This window comes from Oncorhynchus masou, chromosome 30, assembly GCF_036934945.1.
Source record: "Oncorhynchus masou masou isolate Uvic2021 chromosome 30, UVic_Omas_1.1, whole genome shotgun sequence".
Lineage (NCBI taxonomy): Eukaryota > Metazoa > Chordata > Actinopteri > Salmoniformes > Salmonidae > Oncorhynchus > Oncorhynchus masou.
The window spans coordinates 24151551-24170398 of record NC_088241.1 but is presented as its reverse complement, the minus strand read 5'-3'; the positions used below and the strand labels follow the sequence as shown (position 1 = coordinate 24170398).

Sequence of the window (18848 nt, the reverse complement as noted above, 5' to 3'; positions counted from 1 at the left end):
GTGCCTTTATGTATTTCTCAACAGAGGCATCATTGTTGAACACCGTTCCAATGCGGTAGAGCATGGAACCCAAACCACTGTTTGTGAGCAGGGATTGATCGGAATCTCTGCCTTAAGTCTGAGGTCAATCGTGTTCCGATCCACTTGTCTTTGTTGGAGGTGATACTGTAGTTGCATCACTAGTACATCTCTGCAGACTAGCAGCAGGTGCAACTACCTCCATTGAGTCAAAAGCTGAAGATTTATGGGGACGGATGAACTTGTCCACTTTGAACCTCACTTTGCTATAAAATCAAGTAGCAGCGTGCAATCAGTCCTTTGGGAACTCAGGCCCATTCTTGGGGTCAAAACATATTGAGCTCTTGGAAGGAATGAAAGTGGTCTCTGAGATCACAGCTTCACTCTGGTCTGCACTGGCAGGTGTGGGTACAGACTTCTTGGGCCTGCGCAGGCGGACTCCTCCTCATGCTGTATGGCCAGTGATGGTGGTGCAGCTGACAGGGTATCACTCCGGTCACGAATAAAGAAATCAGAGTCTGTAGAAGAACTAAAGAGAATCTCGCTTACTGCTCTTACAGCTTTAGCCTGGAAGTTACAGTGATGCAAAAATAATAGGGATACTCCAAGAGGACCCCGTTCTAGCACTAATAGTGATATCGTCAAAGTACGTCTCCAATCTCAAAGAGTACAAATAAGTTGTATCAGAGGAGGAGTAATCCTTCATGTGGAACAACAAACTGTTCAGAAATATACTGACCTCCATGGAGGTTTCAGACTTTCTCTCCCAAAGATTCCTCTGTTGTATTCTCTGATAAGTAAGAGAGGTCAATAGTACAAATAACCTTTTTGGTCCTTGTGTCTACGTGGCCTTGGTATGCCTCCTGGGCACTGGCAGACAGGGAATGAGAACTCTTGCTGAGTTTCTCACAAAGGGCCCAATGCCTTTATCTGGGTCTCTGAAAGTTTATCATTCTCCTTGGATGGAAGTATATAATTGATAGGAACAATGGTAATGGCAGCATGGTTCAAGTCATCCTGAAGCACCTCAGGTGTGGCTGTGTCTTCTTGAACTGGAAATGACATCTCTAAGTCCAAGTCTTTATCTAGTCTCAACATTCTGGGAAACTGATGACAACATTTGGAGTTTGGAGTGTCATGGGGCACTGATTTTGGTGGTGAGTAAGGCTTGTTGAGGATCAGACAAGGACCTCTCTGACACCACTAATGGCCATGGTCAAGTCCTCCATCGATGCCTGTTGTGCAACATGTTGGTCAACAAGGGAGCTGAACAGTGACTACTGCCACTAGCTGAGCAGCTATCTGGGCATTAGCAGTTGGGAGAGTTCTAGCCATGTTACCCTAAGCCCACTAAGGTTGGCCAGGGTCTGCTGTATACGGTCCGATATAAAAGCATTGTTCTGCTTCACCACAGCTATGAGCGGTCTGATCTCCCAAAACAGATCAGTTTCAGCTTGGAGAAGTGTTGTACTCACCATCCTGTCCACTATCTACTCACAGCCCTGGCCTTAAAGATTAGTCCTTGGTGACTTTGAAAAAAGCTTGTTCAATGGGTCGGCCAAAGCTCAGATGCAAATTGCTTTGCCCTCTGAGTTTCCAACATCCTAATTGTGAGCCTGGTCTTCTTCAGTAAGTGGTCTGCAACACACATTCAAAATCAACATCATATTGTTTTGGAATAGGTTAGGTAGTTTAGACAGCACAATACAGCTCAGTACCATGCTCAATTCCCCCAGGGTGCAGGAGCAACCTGGTCCAAGTGCTGAGCCTGGTTGATAAGCACATCAGGTGCTTATCAAAAGACCCCTGGTGGGATGTCTGGTGGGGTAAGTGTGTGTGTGTGTCACGCAAACAATTTGGGATTTAAAACATTAATGTTTCTTATAAAAAGAAGAAGTGATGCAGTCAGTCTCTCCTCAGCTCTTAGGGACTGGCATGCAGAGTATTTATATCAGCCCTCTGATTACAAGGAAGAGCAAGACGAGCTGCAGCTTAACTAGGTCTTTCCTTGCACCACACGACAGGACAATAATCCAGATAAGACAAAACTAAAGCCTGCAGGACTTGCTTTTGGGAGTGTGGTGTCAAAAAAGCATCTCTTTATTAAGGACAGACCTCTGCCCATCTTTACAACCATTGAATCTATATGTTTTGACCATGACAGTTTACAATCTAAGGTAACGTCAAGCAATTCAGTCTCAACTTGTTCAATAGCCACACCATTCATTACCAGATTCAGCTGAGGTCTGGAACTAAGGGAATGATTTGTACCAAATACAATGCTCTTAGTTTTAAAGATGTTCAGGACCAATCCATTGCTGGCCACCCATTCCAAAACAGACTGCAACTCTTGGTGATGGAAAATCCTTCACATGGGAAACCGTCCAACATCATCAGGACATCTTCGGACTTGGCTCCACAAGCCTCTACTTAGAATTTGTATTCTGAGCTCCCATTGAAGTACAATAGGACACTGCAAAGGCAAGGAACACTATCTGTATAAAGAGCATGATTTACAACTCTTACATTGGTCCTTGGTCCGATGTCCGCCAAGATGTGCATGGTGTACAATCCTAAACAATTAAGCACTATTGACTGTGACGCGACCATATACAGTTGAAGTCGGAAGTTTACATACTCCTTAGCCAAATTGAGTTTAAACTCTGTCTTTCACAATTCCTGATATTTAATCCTAGTAAAAATTCCCTGTCTTAGGTCAGTTAGGATCACCACTTTATTTTAAAAATGTGAAATGTCAGAATAATAGTAGAGAGAATTATTTATTTCAGCTTTTATTTCTTTCAACACATTCCCAGTGGGTCAGAAGATTACATACACTCAATTAGTATTTGGTATCATTGCCTTTAGTACAATCTTTGTCCCCATGTGCAGTTGCAAAACGTAGTCTGGCTTTTTTTATGGCGGTTTTGGAGCAGTGGCTTCTTCCTTGCTGAGCGGCCTTTCAGGTTATGTCGGTATAGGACTCGTTTTACTGTGGATATAGATACTTTTGTACCAGTTTCCTCCAGCATCTTCACAAGGTCCTTTGCTGTTGTTCTGGGATTGATTTGCACTTTTCGCACCAAAGTACGTTCATCTCTAAGAGACAGAACGTGTCTCCTTCCTGACCGGTATGATGGCTACGTGGTCCAATGGTGTTTAAACTTGCTTACTACTGTTAGTACAGTTGAACATGGTACCTTAATGCATTTGGAAATTGCTCCCAAGGATGAACCAGACTCTATAATTTTTTTCTGAGGCCTTGGCTGATTTTGATTTTCCAAAGATGCAGGCAAAGAGACGCTGAGTTTGAAGGTAGGCCTTGAAATACATCAACAGGTACACCTCCAATTGACTCAAATTATTTCAATTAGCCTATCAGAAGCTTCTAAAGCCATGACATCATTTTCTGGAATTTTCCAAACTGTTTAAAGGCACAGTCAACATAGTGTATGTAATCTTCTGACCCACTGGAATTGTGATACAGTGAATTATAAGTTAAATAATCTGTTGGAAAAAGTACTTGTGTCATGCACAAAGTTGATTTCCTAACCGACTTGCCAAAACTATAGTTTGTTAACAAGAAATTTGTGGAGTCGTTGAAAAACAAGTTTTAATGATTCCAACCTAAGTGTATGTAAACTTCCGACTTCAACTGTATCACTGATTCAGCTCCACGGTCATAGACAGCACTGCGTACAGTTTGGCCAAGAAGGCTCGCCTCTTTATTGACACTGCTGCCAGTTCCCATTCATCTTCTACCTAAACCGAGGTTGTAAAATGGTGACACACATCTCTACGTGCCTGGCAGATATCTCAGCTTGGATGTTGGCCCATTACCTCAAGCTCAACCTCAACAAGACGGAGCTGCTCTTCCTCCCTGGGAAGGCCTGCCCATACAAAGACCTCTCCATTATGGTTGACAACTCCACAGTGTCGCCCTCCCAGAGTGAGAAGAACCTTGGCGTGACCCTGGACAATCTTCCCAAGTTCTCCCATGTCACACCGCTCCTCTGCAACCTCCACTGACTTCCAGTCGAAGCTCGAATCCACTACAAGATCACCTCTGGTCTCTCGGCCCTCCACCCCTACAGGGGAGCAGCTCCCACTCAGCCCAGTCCAAGCTCTTCTCTGTCCTGGCACCCCAATGGTGGAACCAGCTTCACCCTGAAGCCAGGACAGCAGAGTCCCTGCCCATCTTTCGCAAGAACCTATAACCCTACAACGTCAAAGAGAATCTTAAATAATAACCCTCCTCACCTCGACCCACCCCCCAACAAAAACAACTTCCTAAACCAACACTTGCACTTGACTGCCCCCTTTCTAGCTCTGATTTTGCTGACACTTACTTAATTGAGGAAAAGTGTACTTACTGTGCCTGTGATATGTGGTTGTCCCGACTAGCTATCTTAAGATGAGTTGTAAGTCGCTCTGGATGAAAGCGTCTGCTCATTGACTAAAATGGAAATGTACTATTTTTTATTCTGAACTCATTTCTCTGGATGTTTTTAATCATGTACCCTCATGTGCTACGTCCAATAGCAAGAGGGTAAAACACTCTTACAAAGACAAGAAAGGAGAGGACATAAACATTTATCTAAATAAAAAACAGACATTACTGTTATGCCTTGGTGGGTGTTTTTCATATATTAAAGTGAACCAAGCCCAGTCCCTAAATTACTTCATATCCCTTATGACGCAGTGTTTGAGTAGACTTATACTTCACTAGCCCTCTAATAGTTCCAGCACTTATTGTAGTTATGAAAAGAATTGACTTCATTGTCCCATCTCACCAATTGCATATAGGACCATAGAGAATACTGGGGAATAATTACACAACTAAATGAATGAAACACACACAAACACAATGTGTAGCCATATGGCCTGAGATAACAGGAAGGCCCAAACACATGTCTCCATGGTGATGTCAACAGTATGAAAACAGATGGGGAAGCATGTCTGGTATTTTACAGTGTGGGCACCACTGCATCACTTCTTCCACCAGACTGTGTGTTTGTGTGTGTGCGTGAGTGAGAGCAGGGGCGTGTGTACACTGTACACTCACACACAAATATGATCATCTTTCCTTCTATTGATCTTTCAGCATGTGGGTCTTTCTATAAACTAGGGTACCAGTGAACATTTCTTGTAGTGGGCAAATGTTTGGAGCTGTTACAGTCATGCATAATACTCAGCTCTTTCTTCATGTGAACACATTAAGATATAAAACTGGGAACATACAATCAGTGGATAGTTTATTAGGTACACCACCCCGTTCACAGAAATAGTTTGCTCCTACACACAGTGAGTAGCGTGGCTTGCTATATAAAGCAGGCAGATGGACATCGAGGCATTCAGTTACTGTTCGAACGAATGTTAGAATGGGCAAAACGAGTGACCTAAGAGATTTTGAGCGTGGTATGACCACTTGTGCCAGGCGAGCCCGGTTCCAGTATCTCAGAAACGTCCGGCCTTGTTGGGTCGTCCGGAGACCATGGGCCCATCCTGCCTGGTGCCTAACACACAAACAATTCTACGTTTTCATGTCTTTATTGAACACATCGTGTAAACATTCACAGTGCAGGGTGGGGAAAAGTATGTGAACCCTTGGATTTAATAACTGGTTGACCCTCCTTTGGCAGCAATAACCTCAACCAAACGTTTTCTGTAGTTGCAGATCAGACCTGCACAACGGTCAGGAGGAATTTTAGACCATTCCTCAATACAAAACTGTTTCAATTCAGCAATATTCTTGGGATGTCGAGTGTGAACCGCTCGAGGTCATGCCACAGCATCTCAATCAGGTTGAGGTCAAGACTCTCCAGGGCCACTCCAGAAGGTTGATTTTCTTCTGTTGAAGCCATTCTGTTGTTGATTTACTTCTGTGTTTTGGTTCATTGTCCTGTTGCATCACCCAACTTCTGTTGAGCTTCAATTGATGGACAGATAAGTCTTACATTCTCCTGCAAAATGTCTTAATAAACTTGGGAATTCATTTTTTTCTGTCAATGATAGCAAGCTGTCCAGACCCTGAAGCAGCAAAGCAGCTCCAAACCATGATGCTCCCTTCATCATACTTTACAATTGGGATGAGGTTTTGATGTTGGTGTGCTGTTCCTTTTTTTCTCCACACATAGTGTTGTGTGTTCCTTCCAAACAACACAATTTTAGTTTCATCTGTCCACAGAATATTTGACCAGTCGTGCTGTGGAACATCCAGATGGTCTTTTGCGAACTTCAGACATGCAGCAATGTTGTTTTTTTGGACAGCAGTGGCTTCTTCCATTGACACCATTCTTATTTAGTGTTTTACGTATCTTGAACTCGTCAACAGAGATGTTAGCATGTTCCAGAGATATCTGTAAGTCTTTAGCTGACACTCTAGGATTCTTCTTAAACTCATTGAGCATTCTGCACTGTGCTGCCACTGTCATCTTTGCAGGGTGGCCACTCCTACGGAGAGTAGCAACAGTGCTGAACTTATAGACAATTTGTCTTACCGTGGACTGATGAACAACAAGGCTTTTAGAGATACTTTTGTAACCCTTTCCAGCTTTATGCAAGTCAACAATTCTTAATCTTGGGTCTTCTGATATCACTTTTGTTCGAGGCATGGTTCACATCAGGCAATGCTTCTTGTGAATAGCAAACTAACATTTTGTGTGTGTTTTTAATAGGGCAGGGCAGCTCTAACCAACATCTCCAATCTAGTCTCAATGATTGTACTCCAGGTTAGCGGACTCCTGCCATTAGCCTCGGGGTTCACTTATTTTTTCCAACCTACACTGTGAATGTTTAAATTATGTATTCACTATAGACAAGAATATATTAGTTTACAATAGTTGTTGTACAATAGTTGTTTGATGCGCATTTGATGTCTGGCTGTTTAGTATGAGGGGACATTATGGCACTACATCATCTGATTCAGGATTTTTTTGTGGAATGACAGACAAGCTCCTGTTATACCGCATGTGATTGAACAACAGCCAAAGTGCAGGAATTACTGTTGATCTCCAGGATTAACAGAACATTGTGTCCATGTTACAGCAGTCAACATAATTAGCCTACTTCTTGGACAACATTAAGTCAGGATTCCTGAGATAAGATTAGTCAGTGAACATTTTCCTCAAGTTACAAGGAATGTGAAAACAGCCAAATTGTTGTTTTGGAATAAAAATATTTAAAATGACTTTCAATGTTCACGTGTGGGGTTTAATGTGGAATGCCTGTCATTGGTCAAGTGCACAGCTAACACTTCCTGTCCTTTCAAAGTAGTTCACCCTTCCAACTCCATTCTATGCATCTATTATTTATGAATTACTTATCAGCTACACAGAACTGCCTGATAGGTGTAATCTGGACACAGCCACAGCACCATGTGCAAATCCGTGTGTACAGCAATGGAATTAATCATCCAACCATGCATCAAGTGTTGTGCTGAAGGTCCACCACAAACACAAAGGGTAGTGGGGTCCTGTCCAGAAACAACCTCTTCCCCTAGACACTTGTGGAGATCTGGGCAACAGGTAGTCAAGTGGTTAGGAACGTTTGGGCCAGTAACTGAAAGGTTGCTGGTTTGAATCCCTGAGCTGACTATGTGAAAATTCTGTTGATGTGCCTTTAAGCAATGCACTTAACCCTCATTCCTCCTGTAAGTTGTCAATGGATAAGTGTGTCTGCTTTATGACTAAAATGTACACATGTAAATCTGAGAGGATTGGACAGGTGTAAGCAATATGGGAAAAATTCAACCAAGTAAGGTGGATCTTTCACCATGTCACCACCCATGGGTATTATGGTAGCTCAGTCACTCACTCACTGTCACCATCTGTCAAATACTTGCTTCCTCTGTCCTTGGAAGAATCTCAATTGCATTTCCTTGATTTGTCGCATCCTCTGTCCTCATCATCTTCACTCCCCTCTCACCTTTTTAATCCAATGGACTTTGAGGCGGCGAGAGGACGTGAGGATGCAATTGAGATTCTCCCCTTGTTTCCTCACCTCCCTTTCAAAGCACATTGTGGGAGAGGAGTGAAGGATCCTCCCCTCGGGCCCCAATGCACTTTCAGAGAGGCAAGGAGTGAAGGAAACAAGGACAGAGAAAGCAAGCATTTGATGGCTAGTTTTCACTCAGCCAAACAAAATGCTTGATAAATTCACAGATTATATAGATTTAATTATTGATCATCAATTTTCTTGACAGGACCCATTGTATTTTTTAACTATAAAAACATATAGAAGCTGTTTATCTTTTCCATTCCTCAGAAATGTTTAGCATGGCTATAAATTATAGAGAAGTTGACTAAAGCACAAACAGACCTGGCTACTAGGCATGACAAAGAAACATGCAGTGTCCATGTTTCATGTGACATGTTGAATGACATGAATGATGTTTTGTTGTTGCTAGGTGGCGTTAGTGTCATTATGCCTACCTAGACTTTTATTCCTGTACCTACCCATGTGAAACTGAAAGAAAATCATATTTAAACATGACACTTTTAACATGAACATTGGCACCTTTCTTTATCAAACGACCCATATACACATCTTACAGACACCACCACTATTCCTGATTATTAATGACCAGTCACCAGTGCACAGACTCGCAAAAGTGTATATTTACCATCAATAACATACCTTTTCTTCAAGCTTTAAGCCCTTCTAAGATCTCAGAAATGGTGTACATTAAAGAGGTACAATAGAAATAAGTTATTTTGTTTTATACTACACAACAAACTAATAAGGGAATATAAAGTATCCATGGAGGCATGGATTATCTGTTGAGGTAAAAATATGACAGCTGTTGGCCCTAAATATTCCCCTTTCGCCTGCATATGCATTTCAAATATCAGAGAATTGTCAATGGTTTAGAACACCATTTCAGCCAATCAGATTGCAGATTTCTGAAACCCGTTTTTATACCTATAGGTATTCACAATAAGAAATGACAGAAAAAAAAACATATCCTTTACTGTTCATCCATCTTTCTGTAACCATTTCAGTTTCAATATAACAACTTTGGGGAAATACTAAGGTAGGTCCACTTTTTATGATATGATTATCTTGTTCTCAGAAAACTGCACATGCGTACACACACACACACACACACACACACACACACACACACACACACACACACACACACACACACACACACACACACACCTTAACTATGAGATAAATTCACACTCAGTAAATCTGTACCATGTTGTGCTTATAGGACCAGCCTATTCATGGAACATGTGACTATCCATCCGAGAATGTGTCCTCGCTCTCTTCAGAGTGTGTGCTGAGCTGAGATTTGATCTGTGACTTCCTCCATGTTGTGATGGCCGCCCAGATACGACACAGCATCCCTCCTCTGTGGAGAGACAGTTACAGTAAAGAAAACAACCATTACGGTACAGACCCTTTGTGTGTGTGTGTGTGTCACATCCATACACCCTCACACTGCACAGATCCCTAGTCACATCCATATGTATCAACATTGACAAATCTCAGCAATCCACAGTACTTTCACAGTCCTTTGAATAACAACATAACCATCCAAACAGAGAACAGCGGGTTTTCCTCATTAAGCACAGATCAGTTGTTTCCTGTTTCTGCTTTAAGGATGTGTGAACATGATTGGAGGAGGCAGGTCACCTTATGGCACAGTACATCAAGTCATCCCTGCAGGCCATGGTGAGGAGACAGTCCAAGGTGAACTCGTGAGAGAGTAACTAGAAACAAAAGCACAGCATGAATTCTACTTACACAACATCAGTGAGAACAAGCCTCTAGCCTCACGCAAACACTGACTGAAACTGAGCTACATCATAAAGAGAATATTATCAGAATGGATTACGTCCTCTTTTTTCAGATTTTTCGTGGTCTAGACTTTTGTGACTTGTCATATTATTATAATGTGAATACTGCTCACTCTTTTCACCAGTTAGATGGTTTATTCCATGCATGTAGTTACCCATCAATCAATAGTCACGCCATATTTTGGTAACCAATCGCACATCATTAAATCACAAGGTATTTTTGAAGTTCCTTACCTTGTCTATGGTGTCCTGATCTACTGGGATAGCCTTCAGCCAGCAAACCAAGGACTTGACTTCTGAGTTCGAACTAATCTGCAGGGACAACTCTGTATCTACAGGAGGATGAGAAGACAAGTCGGCATGATCTGGTCACCAGTTTGCACCATCATGCTACTAAGCTGAACAGTATGAGTATTTCAAATACAGATTTTCAGTAATGGTTAAGGTGTTAGCCTCAGTCTGGGCTAATCGCGACAGTATACGTTAACAAAGGGGAAAGGAGGTAATTAGGGTCTAATAAACAAAAACAGTCCAACATTTTCCTATGCCAGTTTCTAAATCATTATTATGACTGACACATCTGGTTCGAACTCTCGTATCTCAGAAGCAATGAGCTATACGCCTTAAAACGCAAACCAGTAGAGCAGAAATCCACTGCCTGAGGGTGAGGTGTGGAGAAAGATCTAGAAACACAGGGTGTGAATCATAAGGCCTAACAAGTGTCTCAATGGCATTTACATATCTCCATTTTAGGAATATCACAGTAGGCAGGCTGTAACTTGTGGGCCTTCAACCTCCAGTATCTACATGTATACAAAAACACACAAGAGGATTTAACGGCTGATATTCATTACATGTTGGGCAAGGAGTGTTTGGCCTCGCTACATACTAAGGTGTGGCAGAGTGACACAGAATTTGGCTCACTAAGGTACCTCACCCAAACCTACAATCTTTACCAACACACTAGCCTTCAATGTGCTGACATGATCAATAGTCAAGAGTGCTTTGGTGTGGAGTAGGAGATGAAACCATTACCTGTGAGTTCTGATGTGTTCCTGGTAGTGTCGATCTGACCCTGTCTACTCTGGACAGAATTCCTCAGTAGCTCCTGGTATTCCCTCTCCTTCTCACTCAGCTGGGTCAGCAGTCTAAAACACACTTCGTCATTATGGACCAGGCCTGAAGTAACAGTACATTTCACTATTTACACATATCACTTCACTGTCCATTTTGTAGCTGGTTGCAATGTAATCCTTGGTGGTGTGCTGGCATTGTTCATTGAATCTGTAGAAATGACCTTATTTTCTTTACATTTTAAAGCCCATTATACTAAAAGGTGAAAAAAAAGAAACCCCCACGATAAAAGGTGGAACAAAGAATAAAATGACAACAAATGCATTTATGCCACGCCAAAAAGCAATGTAATATAAACAGCTAAGTAAATGGTACTGAACCTGCGCGTCTCTAGCCGTAGATCTCTCAGTTCCTGACTGAGGGGACAGTTAGTGTTGTACTGGAGGCCATTGGGTAAGCAGGGGCTTTCTGAAACCTCCTCTATGGGCTCTGTGTTGGCTGGCGCCACCACCTGGTCATCTGAGAGGACTGCAGGCAAAAGCTCTGCTAGCTCACTGGGCTGTTGCTCTCTTTCTGGGCTACTCTCGTCCGTCTCAAAGGAAGACTGCAGCTGAAGCTTGAGCTCTGAAAGTCATCAAGGGGTGTGTGAGCAAGTGTGTGTGTCTGTGTCTGTGTGTGTGTGTGTGTGTGGTGGGACGGGGGTTGGGAGGTGGTGAGGTATTTGAATGGCGGGGTTGGACTCATATCATGAAATTGAACTGTAGTTCTATGAGGAATTTCCATGTCTAAACAACCGATAGAAGTTGAGATGGAATTAGGCCTGACTCTGCTGGTTCTTACCTGGTAACAGCACAGTGATGGCGTCCTGTACGGCCTGCCTCAGAAGGTTATCCAGAGCAAACATCCAGTGAGGTTTCACCCGCTGCTGCCTCAACACCTTTTTCACCTGCACACACACACACACACACACACACACACACACACACACACACACACACACACACACACACACACACACACACACACACGAGGGAGTGAGAAGAATCGGTTAGCACAATACTACTGGGTGTGACACAGAGCCTGTGGTCGAGTGGTAAATCTCTTGCCAATTGACACATATAAGACTCCCCCTGTTTAATTCCACATCCACCCTTGCCTTGTGATTACTAACCATCTAATACTTGAGGAACCATGTGTGTGAAATATATGGCCAATCAATGACAGTACGCAATCATTTCCATGCCAGGGAGAAATGGAAACTGGCAGGGCTACTGCCCTCAAGGACCTGCTTTGCAACTCTTGGGTAATGTTCATTATGTACCAAATTTTAAAAAAAAAAACAGGGAGGGACTACCCGAACTAGTCCAATAAGATGTTGCAAAACGTTTATAATGTTTTCCGTTGCATACCCTAATGAACACAACCGTGACCTCCAGTGACCTACCGCATCCTGGAAGCTGAAGAGCACAGCTCGCAGGTTTTTGAGGGGTACTGCAGTAGCAAGCAGTGTGGAGCGCAACTTCACCAGGCTGTTGGTCAGGTGCCTTCTGTCTGGAGAGCGGATGTTCTCCCGCAGGCAGCCAATCAGCTCAGAGATGTGCTCTGAGGTCACGGAACCAACGTCTGTTTGCTTAGAGGCAAGGAGAGAGGAAACGCGATAAAATAATTATAGGCAAAGAAACCTACGAATGTAAAAATGCAGATACAAACACTCATTCTTTCACACCTAACATGTACAGCAGACTCCTGATAAGGGTATACTCTGTTTAAGTGCCTTGTGGTCCTGTGTAGCTCAGTTGGCAGAGCATGGTGCTTGTAACGCCAGGGTAGTGGGTTCACTTTCCTGGGACCATCCAGACGTAAAACGTATGCACGCATGACTAAGTCTGCTAAGTGACATATATTATTTCACCATACATCTTCACCATCTTGCTCTAGATATCTGCATGCTCAGATCGGTTGGGTGCATGCCCTCATAACAATCCTAAGCCATTGCATTTATCAGGAGTTGACTATCTCAATTAGGGATAGACCCTTCTCTGGGCCCATAATCAAAAATGGTCAAATACTAGAAGTACTGATCTAAGATCAGGTCAATCCTGTCTTATTCATTATGATCTAAAAGGCAAAACAGATCCTAAATCAGCACTCCTACTCTGACACTCTTGATACATACAGCCCAAGATCTCTCGCTCTCTACCTGAGGTAGTGTGTTCTGGATGTTGTGCACCACGTCGGTGATGTACTCAGTGAGGATTTTGTGCAGTGTGGCCCTCCTCTCGCTGTCCTTCCTCAGTAGGAACAGGCCCAGGTTCTCCCCTGACGTGGCTGGACTAGCCGTCATGTCCACAGTACTGGGCTCCTCTGACACCCTGGCCACCACAAGGGGGAGACAGATATACACCAATGTCACATTGATAAAACATTCTGCCATACAAATATGGTCTTTGGCAATATATAGCATGGGCTCTATCTCAATCGCTTGAAAATCTGACCTCTCCTCTACTCCCCCCTCTATCTGCAGTGATTGGAAAATAAGACCACATGGTGGAAGCTCATCACGGAGCAGCTGGATTTTTCAGACAATTTAGGAAAAGCCATGGTCTATCTTGAGGTTATCTATTGCATTATATTGCATTTACAGTAAGGCAATGATCTACAATGAAGTTGCTTCACAAATCTGATGTAATCGAATGGGGAACCAGAGGGTATAGGATGTTTTGGCCTACGGCAGGAAGCCTCTGGTGCTGGGTGGGCTCTTTGTAATGTCCTTTCCTCTGAGGGGGGAGATGGTCCTCCGGAGGTCCCATGAGCACGACAGGTCCATCCTGTCAGTGTCCCTGTCGGTATCTGTCACACGTATAGACACTGGGACAGACATACTCCGCTGGTACATGTCACCTACAGGACACAAAGCAGGGACAGAGTCATTAATTACCCCAATAATGGTGATGGAATGGCGATGAGCATAGCGTTTCTGAATTAGGAATACTATACACAGACAAGGGCTATAATAATTCATATTTCAGACAATTATGAAAATAATGAGTGTGGTGATTGAAATTAGGATCCCCTTTTGTATTTTATATGTATTTGTAAAAGAACACAGACAGACAGCCAGCCTGAGAGGCCAGGAAAGGGATTGTGTTCCCATCGTCGGGGGGTATGTGGTCCAGAGTAGGAAGTGCTACCACAAGACTGGACTCTGGCACTGATGATGATTATAAAAATGATAAATATGATGATTAAAATAACGCTATCTATGATTATGATGATTACAATAACAATGAAGATGAGTCACCAGCATCTGTAGGCAGTGTGTCAGGCTCTGGCTTGGTCTTCCTCCGGGAGGTGGATTTGAGGAAGGAATCCTTGAGCAGCTCAGAGGCCGTGGCCCTGTTGTCTGGGTCCGGTGTGAAGCAGCTCATGATGCAGCCTTTGGCCTCAGCTGACATACACTCCGGCACTTCCGGGTGGATCTTGAACATACCAACCTAGAGGGAGATGGAAACAGAGTACGTACACTTCAAGGTTGTGTTCAGTAGGTCACGCAACGTAAAACATTTTGCAATGGACATGTTCAGGTAGTCCCTCCCTGTTTCAATATATCTTCAGTTTGAAGCTTTCTGAACACAACCCTGGTTTCAGCTGGTAAAATTCTTTACAGTCCAGCATTTATCTAGTATTCACAAGTACTAACAAAGTATAGGTTACAATGTAATAACATACTAATTATCAAACCTTCTGGTTTCCAAGAGAAAGATTACCTTGAACATGGCTGCCTGTGGGCTGCCCAGCTCGTGGAAGGGTGGTTTCCCCGTGGCCATCTCTATGATGGTACAGCCCAAGGACCAGATGTCTGCAGGCTTCCCATAACCCCGCGGGCCCTGGTCGATGATCTCTGGAGCCATGTACTGCAGGGTCCCTAAAACACCACAGAGACGTTTAGACATCTGCCTCCACAAACATGTAGGCAACACATGTAAATAATATTCATACCAACAAAGTCAAATATAAATGTTCATATGCAAAAAGCATGGCCACATACCCAACCACACTCATACACAAGCATGAAACATACACACACCTGTAAAGGTCTCTGTGCAGGGGTTGATTCCCGCCAGTCGTTTCGAGGTGCCAAAGTCAGAGATCTTGAGAACACCACTGTAGGTGTTAATCAACACGTTGTCACCCTGTGAGAAAATGACTCGTTTTTTACACTGTAGAGGTCGACCAATTAAAATCGGCATGGCCAATTCATTAGGGCACCTTGTGGCTGCAAGGAGCCAAGGTAAGTTGCTCGCTAGCATTAAACGTATCTTATAAAAAAAAACAATCAATCTTCACATATTCACTAGTTAACTACACATGATTGATGATATTACTAGGTTAACTAGCTTGTCCTGCATTGCATATAATCAATGCTGTGCGTGTTAATTTATCATCGAATCATAGCCTACTTCGCCAAACGGGTGATGATTTAACAAAAACACAATCTTTGCACAAATGTACCTAACCATAAACACCAATGCCTTTCCTAAAATCAATACACAAAAGTATATATTTTTTAAACCTGCATATTTAGTTAAAAGAAATTCATGTTAGCAGGCAATATTAAGAAGGGAAATTGTGTCACTTCTCTTGCATTCAGTGCAAGCAGTCAGGGTATATGCAACAGTTTGGGCCGCCTGGCTCGTTGCGAACTGTACACTAATTTACCAGAATTTTACAGAATTATGACATAACATTTAAGGTTGTGCAATGTAACAACAATATTTAGACTTAGGGTTGCCACCCGTTCGATAAAATACGTAACGGTTCCATATTTCACTGAAAGAATAAACTTCTGTTTTCGAAATGGTAGTTTCCGTATTTGACCATATTAATGACCAAAGGCTTGTAATTTCTGTGTTTATTATATTATAATTAAGTCTGATTTGATATTTAATTGAGCAGTCTGAGCAGTGGTAGGCAGCAGCAGACTCGTAAGCATTCATTCAAACAGCACACGACTGCATTTGCCAGCAGCTCTTAGCAATGCTTGAAGCACAGCGCTGTTTATGACTTCAAGCCTATCAACTCCCGAGATTAGGCTGGCAATACTAAAGTGCCTATAAGAACATCCAATAGTTAAAGGTATATGAAATACAAATGGTATAGAGAGAAACAGCCAACGTGTTATAATTCCTATAATAACTACAACTTATTAACTGGAAATATTGAACCACCAGCTTTCATATGTTCTCATGTTCAGAGCTTGGAACGTAAACGTTAGCTTTTTTTACATGGCACATATTGCACTTTTACTTTCTTCAACACGGTGTTCTTGCATTATTAAAACCAAATTGAATAGGTTTCATTATTTATTTGAGACTAAATATATTTTATTTATGCATTATATTAAGTTAAAATAAAAAACTGTTAATTGAGTATTGTTGTAATTGTCATTATTACTTATTATTACAAAAAAAAAAATTTAAACGTCCGATTAATCGGTATCGGCTTTGAAAAATCGGTCGATTCCACTGGATCCACTTTCCCCATAAAACATGGTAACACAGTAGTTGAGTAAGCAACATAGTTGAGTAAGCAACATACACCAGGTTCATGCTCAGTGGGGCACAAAGTAGCAAAACGTTTAGAAATGGAAATAATGAAGGAGCGTTTCTCAAGTCCAGGAAGTCCCTTCCTGTTTCACTCCAACACAACCAGCTCGGACTGTGTGAATTAAAATCTGCTGTGGCATTGGAACTTTTTTGAACATTTATTTAGCAGCAGCAACAACAAACGGTCTCCTTGAGGACACCTCACCTTGATGTCTCTGTGGACTATCTGGTGGTCATGGAGGTACTTAAGCCCTTCAAGGATCTGTTTGGTGTAGAAAATGACAGTGGCCTCGTTGTCTTTCAGGGGTCCCCATTTGGAACGCAGGAGAGAGGACAAGCTTCCTACATGGGAGAGATGACATTGGAATGGGTTACAGTTAGATATGCAAGGGGTTCAATTTAGGATTCGCAACACCTCTGGGCCTCGTTTCCCAGTTGCGATGTAACTTAAGCGTTACAATGACATACCAGACACATCGTTATTTATGAGCTAACTTTACGAGTGTTTCCCAGACAACCACGTAAAGAGAACATTCGCTTAGTGTGTTGTTATACTACGTATCGACACTGATAGGATCAAAAGAAAAGCAGCACTGCTTTCAGGTCAGATTTCTCCATTCAAATCTTAACATTAAAACGATTCCACAATACTGACCAAGGATCAGCTCCTAGAGATATTACCACCTACGGCTGCAAATAAGCTATTAAGGCAGCTTATTATGCTTACCCAACAATACTGCACTACATCACAGATTGGGCACATTATTGACCACATTATTGACCACGTTGTCACACATCATGAAACACTTAAGCAAAAATAACAGATAATACCCTAGTCGAAAAATAGAACACAATTGATGGAAATAGCCCGTGTAGGCTATGCATCTTTTAATGCAGTCATCTCAGTTTTTCATTCCAAACATAATTTTATTCTTCACTTGTTGTATTTGTAGTCAACTTAGTTCTGAAGATAACAGCCGATAACAGCTGGATCACTAGATGTGCCACGTTACTAACGAAGGAACTGGGAAACACCTCGGCTACGAAACATACATCGTAAGAAGGTTGTAACGATGATCTTAACGCTACGAAGGCTCTGGGAAACAAGGCCCAGAATATTCAAAGATAAAATGTCGGAAGCTGAAATAAAACATGACTTTTTAAAGTATTTTCACTTTCTTTAACACTGATACATCAGTGACTTGATTGCTTGTGAAATCAATTTTTCCTCTATCGCTGGGATACTGGAAACACCCACACATCCGGTGTGATATCCTGCCTGTAGCTATTGCATTGAGTTACACACACACACACACACACACACACACACACACACACACACACACACACACCCCAGACTTCCTGAAAACTAAAATATGATACTTTCGTAATATTCCAGTGGGTTTCACTAAGCCTTCACAACAGTATGTAGCTGAAATTGTAGGGATTTGTACCGTCCTTTTTTACAGTGCATTCGGAAAGTAGTCAGACCCCTTGACTTCCACATTGTGTTACGCTACAGCCTTAATCTAAAATGGATTACATTTTTCCCCCACATCAATCTACACACAATACCCCATAATGACAAATCGAAAACATGGTAAGACATGTTTGCAAATGTATTAATGTTTTTTTATTTTAAATACCTTATTGCCATTAGTATTCAGACCCTTTGCTATGAGACTCAACATTGAGCTCAGGTGCATCTTATTTCCATGAATCATCCTTGAGATGTTTCTACAACTTGATTGGAGTCCACCTGTGGTAAATTCAATTGATTGGACATGATTTGGAAAGGCACAAACCTGTCTAAATAAATGTCCCACAGTTGACAGTGCATATACAGTGGGGCAAAAAAAGTATTTAGTCAGCCACCAATTGTGCAAGTTCTCCCACTTAAAAAGATGAGAGGCCTGTAATTTTCATCATAGGTACACTTCAACTATGACAGACAAAATTAGAAGAAAAAAATCCATAAAAACACATTGTAGGATTTTTAATGAATTTATTTGCACATTATGGTGGAAAATAAGTATTTGGTGAATAACAAAAGTTTCACAATACTTTGTTATATACCCTTGGTTGGCAATGACAGAGGTCAAACCTTTTCTGTAAGTCTTCACAAGGTTTTCACACATTGTTGCTGGTATTTTGGCCCATTCCTCCATGCAGATCTCCTCTTGAGCAGTGATGTTTTGGGGCTGTTGCTGGGCAACACCGACTTTCAACTCCCTCCAAAGATTTTCTATGGGGTTGAGATCTGGAAACTGGCTAGGCCACTCCAGGACCTTGAAATGCTTCTTATGAAGCCACTCCTTCGTTGCCCGGGCGGTGTGTTTGG

General features: G+C 42.2%; 1 protein-coding gene across 1 annotated transcript in view; it reads right to left on the bottom strand.

The window, feature by feature from the left end:
* Window positions 1–8169: 8169 nt before the first annotated feature.
* LOC135522394 (mitogen-activated protein kinase kinase kinase 5-like) overlaps window positions 8170–18848 on the bottom strand; it is a 35328-nt gene continuing 24649 nt past the window's right edge. Inside the window, exons 16-28 of the mRNA XM_064948595.1 lie at window positions 16713–16849; window positions 14989–15094; window positions 14669–14826; window positions 14203–14395; window positions 13631–13802; window positions 13102–13273; window positions 12346–12531; window positions 11742–11847; window positions 11282–11525; window positions 10863–10975; window positions 10062–10159; window positions 9664–9740; window positions 8170–9379 (exon numbers count right to left, since the gene is read on the bottom strand). Coding sequence (XP_064804667.1) covers window positions 9265–9379; window positions 9664–9740; window positions 10062–10159; window positions 10863–10975; window positions 11282–11525; window positions 11742–11847; window positions 12346–12531; window positions 13102–13273; window positions 13631–13802; window positions 14203–14395; window positions 14669–14826; window positions 14989–15094; window positions 16713–16849 — 1877 coding nt within the window. The 3' untranslated portion in view covers window positions 8170–9264. The remainder of the gene's footprint in view (window positions 9380–9663; window positions 9741–10061; window positions 10160–10862; window positions 10976–11281; window positions 11526–11741; window positions 11848–12345; window positions 12532–13101; window positions 13274–13630; window positions 13803–14202; window positions 14396–14668; window positions 14827–14988; window positions 15095–16712; window positions 16850–18848) is intronic.